General features: G+C 33.3%; 1 protein-coding gene across 3 annotated transcripts in view; it reads right to left on the bottom strand.

Moving 5' to 3' along the window:
* The window catches only part of LOC118181660 (mesoderm induction early response protein 1-like), a 236,979-nt gene that overhangs the window by 126,101 nt on the left and 98,252 nt on the right, over positions 1-12,626 (bottom strand). For 2 of the 3 annotated variants that reach the window (XM_085808930.1, XM_085808931.1), the window contains exons 3-4: positions 12,426-12,556; positions 1,040-1,334 (exon numbers count right to left, since the gene is read on the bottom strand). In XM_085808930.1, coding sequence (XP_085665056.1) covers positions 1,040-1,334; positions 12,426-12,556 — 426 coding nt within the window. Of the gene's footprint in view, positions 1-1,039; positions 1,349-12,425; positions 12,557-12,626 lie in introns of those variants that run through there. The other variant, XM_085808932.1, reaches the window with a different exon arrangement.

The raw sequence follows: 12,626 nt of genomic DNA, 5'->3' as shown, positions 1-12,626 counted from the left end.
TTTCGTACCTTTTCGTTTGATCAAGCCTTGTATCTTCTGATGATTCAAGTGAGTGCAGTGATAATGTATTTATTTTCTTCCAGGAGACCATCCATTCTTATTTACCCTTATTAACTACGAACTAACTCATAGCGGGGCAAAAGTGACAAGTCAAGAAACTACAACATAACTCATCTTCGGTGTCCTGAAGAAGAGCACTAATACAAGTTATCTCATGTTGGGCAGTCAACATGCAATTCATGAACATTCCTAACTAATCTAATTTGCTTCGAAATAACACCCTGACAGAAAAGTATAAACACTACAGCTACAGCTAATACTTTTCAATAACACCAACAAATGATTTATCTTCTTAGACATATGCATTTGAATTAAAAAGAATAATGTTTCAATGCTTACATTATAGGTAGGAATGGCATAAAAGAATTGCATAACTTCGGGAAATTTACTCAAAACTCAACAATTTTGAATATTTAAAAAAATGCAGTCTATTTTATATTAGATGATGCTAATTAATCTCTATTTCCTTACACAGCTGTATATTTATTGATTCCATGATTAGTTGTATTGTCATCAGTTTAATAATTGAATTAATTTTATTATTTGAAGCACTACCATCATTTCTTTAAATATTTATTAAGTTAGATGAATAGCATGAACAAAAGAAAAAAATTATGAATAATTTCAAGTATATTTTTATATGACTTCACACAAATTCAAAATAATCACACAGGAAAATATACATGTTTTAAATGTTGGGTCTCAAGCTCTAGAAGATTAAATGGCTTCAGGTTAAAGTAACATAAAAATAATTTTCCACTTTTGCCACAAAAATCAATACAATGTTATCAATACAATTTTACACACACACACAAACACATAAAAGAAAACTGTGTGTTTCAGGTGTCATGAGATACTGAATTTATGGATATTTATTTCTTAGTTTTCCTATGGTAATTTAATGCACCATGCAATATATAATGTAAATATTAACAGACATTCAGTTAATACAAAATAAAACTCAAAAACTCTGATTTACATCTTAAAAGTGGTCTTGAAGAACCCAAAGGAACATCAGGTGTATCTCGAAATACAAGGTCAATCACTTCATCAACTTTATGTTCATCAGCTGGAGAGCTATCAGAGGCCTGAGAAGGAATACCCTGACTTGACAAAACACGGGGAGACTCTGGATTTTCCATTGTCTGCTCTGGAGAGTCAATAAGTGATGAGTCACTGTCTTGGTCAGGAACTTCATGAATTGTGTCTTCATACTCAACACCAGATTCATAACCATACATTGCAAGAACTTCATTTAGTGGCATTTCTCCCTCCTAAATGGCAAAAACTAGAATTAAAAACAATCCAAGCATCAAAACAGAGCACAGCACTGAAGGAGGAAAAACTATGAATTAAGATATAACAAACACATCTAACTTTTAGAAATTACACCCTTCTTAAGCTGTAAAAATATATTTGCACTCAACAATAAAAAAGTAAACATACATAAGAATATTATGACACTATATGTGCACTTTTAAATCATTGATAAGGATCAGCAAAACAATATGTGACATACATATAATGACATTTATTCATGAAGTTTCTAGTTTTAATACAAAACCAATAACTACATTATAAAGATTTTTGTGTTTAGAAGTTAGAATAGCAGCTTTCTTTTTATCAAAATTATTATTCTACAGCAAAATTTAAAAGCGTTTATTCATTAATAACTGTTTTACCACAAATGATTCTTTAAATGTTGTTCAGCTAAATTCTTAATTTGAAAAGCTATACAAAGGTAGAAAGACAGCAATGAACTCCTTTGCGTTGTTTTCATTCACTATAAATTTGATGCTATATGACAATATTTCTTGGCATTGCATAGTAATGTATCATATGGGCGGAAGAAGAAATGCAGGTAGAGAATTGCTTTGATATTCAAAACAGGCATAATTCTTTTTTGGCCTTTTTATTAGTGATGAGGAACTCCAGATAATGAGAGTCAGGGAGGATTATATTAAAAGCAACCAATTAATTTTATCCCCCTTCATTAGGAAAATGTTTTTTTAAACTTCAAAGAATTGAAAAATTAAAAAATCAAAGGGATGGAGGATATCTGCACAAGGTTTATATATAATATTCTTATTCTGTCTTTGAACTTTTATACCTAGTAATTATGATGATTTCAAGAATTAAAAAAGTTACATTCAGAATAATTAATATTCCTCTTTAACTTGCTACAGAATTGAGTATATTTTGTAAAGATGTCTTAAGAATTAATTACACAAAATTAAAATCTAAAATTACAGATGAACTATTTTGCAGCTATAGCATGTATACTTCAATCATAAAATGAAATTAAAGACTTAGTAGTGTCTTGTATTTTTTAATGACAAAATATTTAGCAAGTATCTAATAAAGTTTAGTCGATTAAGGCAAAGCCTATTAGGGCTATTTGCTTAAAGGGAGGGATTGCTTCATAGAGGTCTTTCTAAGGGAAATTGGCTCGTTTACACATTACACACATGGAAAACCATGAAAATGCTTATGCAGCTAGCCCATTCATCTGGAATCAAACCCAGTGCAACTAACAATATTCAGTGATTTTACAGCTCAGCTAATAGTGGGCGAGCATCTGATAAAAAATATATGGTAAAAATTTTACTGTATCAATACACTAAAATTAAAACTACTTTTCTGGTGTAAAATATATACTTTATATGTGCCTTTATTGAAACACTCTCAGCACACACACTTACATATATATAGATAGATATAGCTCAATTCACACAGTTTATTTTCTTTTCCTAAAAATAACCTTTGAACTAGCTTCCTTTTCATACTTATAATATAAACTTACAAACTGAATCATCCATTACTTTAAGCAAGTTTAATAGTTTTCATATTAAATGTACTTTTTCTGAAATATTCATTATGCTAAAACTCTTTTAATAAATACTGTAAAAGATTTTACTATCTAGCACACACAGGGGAAAAAAAAATGAGTTCTGTAGATAAATCTCTGATTTATTAAAGCAGTCTTTCTTGGGGACAGGTAAAAAGGAATAAAAACTGCTGTTTTTTCAATGAGAAATGCAAATTACACTTCATTACAGTAAGCACTTTACAACATTTTCAGTAATTCTGTTTACATAATACATAATATAAAAAGACTAAAAACTAACTTGTTCTATGTATTCTAAAACTGGACAAATCATAAACACTGAACTCTCACACAGAAGCAAAAACAAGTCATGATTTACTTTGCTGAAACACTGTTCAAAACATTGGTAAATAATACTTTAAAATTTACTGTAAATGTAGTTTATGGAGAATGAAAAAGATAGCTTATTTGAACACTTTAAATAAGGTGCTTCATCATTATGAATTCCAATACTTTTTGAAGTGAAGATTCACTGAGAAAGACACTGACCAAGACAAATATAAGAACAAGACGTTTGGCCAGAATTTGGGTAGAAACATTTAAAGACACAAAAAGAAAAACAATTTTTGTCCGTTGACAGGAATTCTGAGAAAAACAAAATTTTACTTTGTATAACTTAATGATAATGAAAATATTGTTAAAAATCTTTATAAAAACTTGTAATAAACTTTCAACCTTTATTTAACAAAATTTGTATAATAAAATAGAAAATACACAAAACTGGAGATACATAAATGTTTAATTTTTAAATTGGAAAGACAAATTTTCAAATTTTTAGGCAACTAAAACCTTTTTTTTTTCCTAGCTTTCTTCTGTTAATCTTGGGAACACAAATCTTCCTCGTTGCTATAACTGGCTGTTCCTCAAATGAAGTTCTTTTGCATCATTTTATTTTTCAGGTCTTGAATGAGTTTTGGTTTCTCTTATCCTTCAGCAAGTTTTTCTGATTTCCTGGTAAGCATATCAATCTCTGCACTTAATGTATCACAAAGACTACAAATGCCCTTTTGGGGGGGGTTACTGAATCCAATAGTAAACTTGAATAGAAACGTGATTAGACTTTCAACCCTTGAACAAGTTGATAAATTCGATTATTTTAGAAATAGTTTCTTCGATATAACATTTTCAGTTTATACATTTTTCTCTGTGATCTACTGGTGCTTTTCCATCAACAGACAAAATGGCTCTTAATTTTTTAACCCAGTTTTTGAAATGCCGTGGAATGAACCAAAGGCAGGTATGCAAAATTGCAAATCGTTACATTGCTAATCTTGGAAACAACATATGCAATAAAAGTAAGATGCATTGTGTGACGATCTCTCATTTCTCAAATGAAAAGAGCAGCATATCACAGTTAAAATAATTATAAGATAGGCAAGGTAATTATTTTGGATATTATAATTCTTAAGTTCATTAAAAGCTTTGAGAGTTCATGGCTTTTCACTATCAAATATTGAAGAAAAAACTGAAAATGTTTGCCCTTACAGTCAGGTCTAATTCACGAGTGGTTTCTCTTAAAACTTTCACATCACAGATTTTCCCTGTTTTCTCTTCTTCTTGGAAAACTCGGCCACTGAATCACAGCTTACACTGTAATCACCACTCTTATGTTCATGTTTATAAGCACTAATGAAGGATGGATGAAACCGGCAGGTCATTGTTACAAAAGAATAGAATGAACATAATTAAGCCTGATAAACGAAATTGGGCATAAATGCTTCATCTCCCTTGACATGGACAAAAATTGTTTTTTACCAGTATGTAAATATAGTTATTGATATGAATACATTTTCCTCCTGAAATGATTGACAATGTAGAAGATATTCCTATTACCAACTAGATGGAAATATTACTTCAATTTTCACAAAAATATGGACATAAATGGCTTTTTCCCCGAGTCTTCATTTAATATCTTCAGTGAATTGATAATGAAAGTGAAAATGCATATTATTTAGAACTAATTCTTGAAACAGGGAAACAAGAATGGTGCTGTATATATAATCACTATTCAGGAAAAATTAAATTATCTTGAATACTGATTACGCAACATACTTTTATCTAATCTGCTTTGCATAACTCTCAATTAAGAAAAAAACTAATTCTTAATTTCTCGAATAACAAAGGATGGAAACTTTCAATAACTAAATACTATAAAAATATCCACATTTATGGGAGGTTCTTTAAGCTATAGAAATTTTATATTCGTTAGCAAGCATAAATTATTTTTGATAACATTTAGGGAAAAACAACCTATTTTTACATTACCCTTTCCCCTTGCAAAATGCAGTTATTTTTATTTGTAAAGAGTGTTTCTATAACAAAAATGCTTTGTCACCAAAAACATGTTAATACGTGTATTTAGCTATATTTTTAATCTCTAGCAAATTACATTATTTAAAAAAAAGTACACAAAATGATAATCAAAATAAACATCTTTGAAATATGGAATATAGTAATATTAAACATAAGTATAATCATTTACATATTCTTTTTTCTTTTATTTGTTCCTTTAACCCCTCCTTCCAGAAAACAATATAATACAGTACAAAGTCCGTCATCTGTACTCGTCGGGACTTCGTGATTCCGGATTAGGGATTCTTCTGGATTATAGGTCATCAATTTAAATCTGGTAAGATGGCATGCAGAAATTATACAATTAAAAATATGAAACCGTAATTTATGAAATAAAGAGCAATTATGATCTAAAGGGTATCAAAATTTTAAAAAAAAGCTTAATATTTATTTGTTTACTTTATTAAACATGTCTTTCAATGTAAGTTGTTTCGTTTTTCGTGCTAATACTTTCTCTTTACTTCTATAAACAGAATATAATTTCTTGTTCAGTTACAAAGTTCCACTGTTCAAGTCCTGTAATTGCTGTGTCAAGGGAAGTGATATTTTCTGGATCTAAAACAATACTACAGATTTCGCCATCTGTTAATACATTGATGATTCGGGCATTGTCATTGCAATGAAAAACCTTTGTTATATCATTTTCATTTATTACCGTTTCTCCACATTTCTTTACAAAATCCAATAACTGGAAAATTTCAGCTTTAGTTTGTGATGTCCGAAAACCTTCAAATTCGCAGCTATCATCTTTATCGTCCTCACCATGAAATATGGTAGCTGACGTTAAATTATGCCAAGCGTTTTTTAACATATCTGGAGCTTAATTTTTATAAAATTGCTCTAACAGTCTGCAAAAAATAATAAGCCGGATCCAATTAGAAGATTAAGGAACAGTGCAATCTGCAACATTAACTGAAATGCCTTTGAATCTGTAAAGATAATTTTAGCCTAGCTTATACGGTCCATTATACATTAAACACGCATCGTAAACGCATTACGTGCATGCGTAAAGCATACAAAAAAAAGATTGTGGCTTTGAGGTCCAGATTATAGATCATTCCGAATAATGGACATCCGGATTACGGACTTTTGTACTGTATATACTGTGATGATATTCCCTCTTGATTTCTACTACAATTCCCCCACCCTTCATTTTCAACAGGTTAAATTAGTAGAATTGAGAGAAATATGCTAGTAAATGCAATATTTACAAAACGAGAAAAGTTTCAATTTCATACTTGCATTTTACTTTTAAATTGTTATTTTAAGTACTTACTATATTATGAGAATCATATGAAAAGTGAAGCAAAAATCAGCCTAATATTTTTCATTGACTGACATCGATTAACTTTACATGTTATTAGATTCTTCATTTACGCAAATGTATATATAATCGTAAGGTTTTTCACATTGCATTAATAATGGATACAATGAATCTGCTATCATCAATTTCTTGACAAAAGAAGGATGCTATTTGTTCAATATCATTTAGAAAGCTGTAGGATAGTGATAAGGATGGCAACAGCAATAAGCAGAGATGGATGAACTTTAAAGAAGGGAAAAACAATACAGAAGGCAAATCATAAGGGTGAGAGGCCATCAACTGCAACCAGGGATATTAATCTTGAACAGATGATCAAACTGATTTGGGAAATCCCATAAAACTTTTGCACAAGCGACAGTGGTAACATTGCAGTGCAAGATATAGTGATGAAAAATTTAGATTATTATAAAGAGTGTGCAAAGTGCTTACCTCAACAGCTGTCAAATAATATAAGTTGGCAAACGATATTCAGGAGAAAAAGAAAGACATTTCCTCTGATTGGCAGGAAGCTCTTGAAGCCAATAAAATTGTCTTTCATCAAATTTTATCATAGAAGATGAATTGTGAGAAAAGATAAAGCCTACAGAATGGCATTATGTTCCTTCTAAAAACTCTAAATGAGTCAGCTATCAGCATAGACATTCATGGTGATTCTTTTGGACAACAAACATATCAGTCTTCTTGATTTTTGGGGGGAACATAACCATATTATGATCAGTACCCACTAAAAAAATTTCAAGAAACCATTAAAAAGAAGATACTAGAACCTGAACACAATCAACATTCACCATGAAAGAGTATGTTCTCATGTGTCAGGAAATAACTCACATTATGAGCAAATTCAGCGGGATAGTGTGTGTGTGTGATTATGGCAAAACCTCGAGGGCTATCTGCCTAAGAGGAGGGATGGCTTCATGGAGGACTTTCTAAAGGAAACTGGCTCGTATACATGCTACACATGGGGAAAACCACGAAAACACCCACGCAGCCAGCCCGTTCACAGGATTCGAACTCGGACCGAACTACCAGTGTTCAGCGACTTTACCGCTCGGCCGCTGGTGGGCTTCAGCGGGATAGACAACTCTCATTCATTCTACAAACCTGATCTTGAGCTTTCTGAATATCTAATCCTTTGTTCCATTAAAGGACAATATAAAGGAGTGATCCTTCACTGATCTGAATGAACTAAAACTGGTTGTTAAGAGGTGGGTTAAAACTGTGAACACCTGAATTTTTCCAAAGATGTTGAGTAACACAGTCACAAAAAGGAAGAATGACTCCAACCATATGTAGAATTTGGACAATCTGTATTGGGCAAATAAAAACATTAGGCCAAATTTTGCATTACTTCTAGCAGAACCATTGTATAGTCAAATTATGATCAAAAGAAAAAAAAAATGAACATAGGAAAGTAAAGAAAAAGAACACTCAAAGGAAATTCTCTTAAAAATGGCATATTTTATTATGTAGGTTAAGTGTTATTCATGACATATTTAACTATACAGGATAGGAGAAAAATGTGGTAAAAGTTACAACATTTTTGGAAGTGATTACAGTCAAAAGTCGTTAATTCGGACACTCATACTCCGGAATGATCTATAATCCGGACCTCAAAGCTAAAAACTTTCTGCACATGCGCCACATTGACACATGTGCATAGGCGTTTATGCGTGCACGTAAGACCTTTACGACTGCGCATATGTGTGTGCGCAAGCGCAGAATACGTTTTTGTATAACGGATGGTATAAGCTAAAATTATCTAATTATCTATTTCAGTTAATGTTGATGATTGCGTTGTTCCTTAATCTTCGAACTGGATTCTGCTTATTATTTTTTGCAGACTGTAAGAGCAATTTTATAAAAGTAAACCTGAAATTTCGATTATGTCAAATAGAATTTCCGATGCTGGAACTTCCAAAGGATCTACAAAACGAAAGTATGTTTCCATGTCCAACAAACAAAAAGTGGAACTGCTCCAAAAAATGGATAAAGACATGAAGAATGTGACAGAGAGGTTAGTGAAAACGAAAAAATTTCGTTTGACAAGTTAGTCGGTATTCTCAGCACAGCAATTAACGGGACTTGAACAGCGGAACTTTGTAACTGAAAAAGAAATTATGTCTGTTTATAGAATTAAAGAGAAAGTATTATCACATAAAACGAAGCAACTTAAACAACTTACATTGAAAGAAATGTTTAATCAAGTAAACAAATAAATATTAAGCTTTTTTTTTTGTAAATTTTGATACCCTTTAAATCATAATTGTTCTTTATTTCATTAATTACGGTTTCATATTTTTAATTTTAGAATTTCTGCATGCCATCTTACGAGATTTAAACTGATGATCTATAATCCAGAAAAATCGATAATCCGGAATCGCCGAAGTCCCGACGAGTCCGGATTAACGACTTTTGACTGTATATCTTTGGAAGTGATGATAAGATTAAATGAATGACTATTTCAAATCTCCAGTTTTTGACATTGCACAATGTAATTTTCTGAATAACTCACACCCAAAAGAATAAAGCAATTGTACAGTATGATTTTTTAACAAAATCAAGCCTTTAGGTGCTGAATGGTTTCTGGTGAAACTGTACACCAAGTCGGGTAAGTAATATCAAAGACAATTTAGTTTCATGGACAGATGCAAAAAAACACAAGCCAAAAACTATATAAACCCCGCTGGTACACAGAGAGTCAGTGCGAGATAGTTAGTCCATGTGGAGTTGATCGAGTTCACAGCTGGGCAGCAAGTGCTGAGTGGGTCATCAAGTGCAGCGAAAGAGTCTCTTAGGGTATCGTGGTTAGTGCATCGACAAGAGAGTGTGTTGAGCTCCAGGAATGACTGAACCAAAGAGTCGGGACCTATGCTCTGTGTGTCATCGAGTGCATCACTAGTTGCAATGTGGAGAGTCTTCAGAGTACATGGAGTTCCGAGAATGACAAATCAGAGTCGGGAGCTGTACTGGTGCTTTGTAGTGAAGCTGTCTCCACCGTAATATTATGATAACCAAAAGGCTGTGTCGCTGACTGTTCCAGCAAGTGTATAGTAGATCTTTGACGACTGTAAAAAGTAACTTTGGAGCTGTCCTGATTAATATTAGCTAAATAAAGTGTGTTTCGATACTTCATCAAGTGTCGTCATTATTCACTCCAAATCTACAATTCCCATACGAACGTAAAGGAAGAATGTAACGAAACAAGTGGTGTCCGAAGAAGGGTTTGCAAGTGAATTCCAGTGACTCCCCCTGCAGAGGAAACGAAGACTTCTTAGCCGAGATAAAAGCCGGGCAAGAAGAGATGACAGCCGAGATAAAAACTGAGATCAAAGCCGAACTGAAAGAGATGAAATCTAAATTGAAAGAGTTAAAAGCCAGATGTGCTGAGATGAAAGCCGGATATGATTCAATGAAAGCTGGACGGGAAGAGATAAAAGCAAGATATGAAGAGATAAGAGCTGAGATCAAAGCCGGACTGAAAGAGGAGAAAGCCCGACGAGAAGAAAGAGGAGAAAGCCCGACAAGAAGAAATAAATGTCGGCCAAGAAAAGTTGCGATAGCAACTCCAACAGGTGAAAGTGGTGCTTACAGAAGAAATTGGAGCCGTAAAAGACGATCTGGAAATGAGAAAAGTGGCATCTGAAGAAACAAAGGATGAAGAAATGAAAGAAGTAGCTAATGAACTGCCTGAGAAAGATCAAGAAATGATGGGTGAAACATCTAACGAGATTGAAGAAAAAGAACAAAAACACGAAGAAATAAAAGACAGGAAAAAAGCTTTTGATTCTCAAGCACCTGAAGTGGAAGAAAATGAAATGTGACTGTTAAGTTTGTCAAAACTTAGAGTGAAGTTACAAAGTCGCAGGCAGTAAGTGTTGAACCATCTGAAAGTGCATGTGATGCAAAGATGGGAGAAGCTGATGTGCAGCTTAAGCAGTGTACTCCAGTAGTGCAGGAAAATTCATCCACTTCACAAACTGGGTGTGTGCCTCATAGTACAGGTTGAGCAGACAAGGACTTCCTTCTAAACCTGAATATTTCAGCTTGTAAAGGATAGGATTCTATTTATGACCCTGGTGCGAACATCGAAACTAGTTCTCAGGAAATGGAGGAAAATAAGCACGTACCAATTGCTAAAAATACCAAGGCGAATTGTACGCATGCTGCGAATGAACTACAGAGTGGTGAACAAACTGTCTCAGATCTTACTGCGGATGAAAAGTCTGAATATTTAGACTCTGAACTGAAAAACAGGAATACATCTGAGAATTGCAGTGGAAAAGTATTTGACCTGAGTATATCGTCATGAAAAGACTGAGACTGAAATTCATTCTGAAATTTAATTTGTAACATTTAAAATTGTGATGTGTTTAATTTGTGTATATAACTTGTACATAGTTTAAATATTTGTTTCTTTTACTTGTTTGTTTTACAATACAAAGTCCGTAATCTGGACTCGTCGGGAATTTGGTGATTCCGGATTAAGGGTTTTTCCAGGTTATAGATCATCAATTTAAATCTGGTAAGAGGGCATGCAGAAATTATACAATTAAAATTATGAAACCGTAATTTATGAAATAAAGAGCAATTATGATATAAAGGGTATCAAAATAAAAAAAAAAGCTTAATATTTATTTGTTTACTTTATTAAACATTTTCTTTCAATGTAAGTTGTTTAAGTTACTTCGTTTTTTTGTGCTAAACGCGCATGCGTAACATTAAACGTGCATGCGTAAAGCATACAAAAAAAGTTTGTGGCTTTGAGGTCCAGATTATAGATCATTCCGGATAATGGACGTCCGGATTACAGACTTTGTACTGTATTATGTTTTGTTTGTATCGAATTATGCTTCTGAACAAGGATTGTACTGCCCGGGACATGCAGTCCTTGGGAGAGGGCAGTGTTTTCGAAATGTCCAGGCCTGGTAAGATAGCTTCCTCGCAAAGCAGGTTAAGGGTTGGCATAAAATGAAAAGGGAAGGCAGGGTTGCTACATTTGGTGACATGCCATGGATGGATGAACCTTCTGGAATGAATTTTTACTGGTTTAGCCCAGAATGTTCTCAAACACAAGCCAAAAACTATATAAACTTGCTGGTACATGCAGAGTCAGGGCGAGATAGTCCGTGAGGAGTCAGTCGAGTTCACAGCCGGGCAGCGAGTGCCGAGTGGGCCGTTGAGTGCATCGAAAGAGTTTCTTAGTGTATCACAGTTAGTATATCATCGAGAAAGTGTGTTGAGCTCCGGGAATGGCTGAACCGAAAAGTCGGGAGCTATGCTCTGTGTGTCATCGAGTGCATCGTGAGTTGTAGCGAGGAGAGTCTCGAGAGTACATGGAGTTCCAAGAACGACCAAGCACAGTCGGGAGCCATACTGGTGCTTTGCAGTGAAGTTGTCTCCACCGTAATAGTCTGATAACCTGAAGGCTGTGTCGCTGATTGTTCCAGCGAGTGTAGAACTTCGGCGACTGTAAAAAGTGACTTTGGAGCTGTCCTGATTAATATTGGCTAAATAAAGTGTGTTTCAATACTTCATCAAGTGTCGTCATTATTCACTCCAAATCTACAATTCCCATATGAACGTGAAGGAAGAATGTGATGAAACAATATGTTAAAACTAATTATTAAAATTAATCTTTTTCAATTACAAAAGAAAACAAGTTTATTTACACATAAGTATTTATTTCTTAAGATAACACTGAAAAGGTTTAATGATGTAATAAGCCAATTTTCCAATTCAGAGAAAACATCATCAAACAACACATAACAGTAGCAATTTTCAGCTATCACAAAATATACTCACACGCTGCAAATCATCGAGCTCATTAGTAACACTTTCTGCACTTTCCATAGCTTCTTCTTCCTCTAAAGTATGTTCATCATCAAAATCATTGACTAACATTTCTGCAGTTGGATCAAAATCCAGGTCACTGTCTATAACAAAAAATAACTAAAATTTTAAAATATTTACAAAATTCTAAAATTCACTTAAAACAAAACAAAA

The sequence above is a fragment of the Stegodyphus dumicola genome, chromosome X2 (assembly GCF_044657685.1).
Source record: "Stegodyphus dumicola isolate Sdum_Otavi_A_Nest chromosome X2, ASM4465768v1".
Lineage (NCBI taxonomy): Eukaryota > Metazoa > Arthropoda > Arachnida > Araneae > Eresidae > Stegodyphus > Stegodyphus dumicola.
This window is presented reverse-complemented; position numbering and strand designations above follow the sequence as displayed.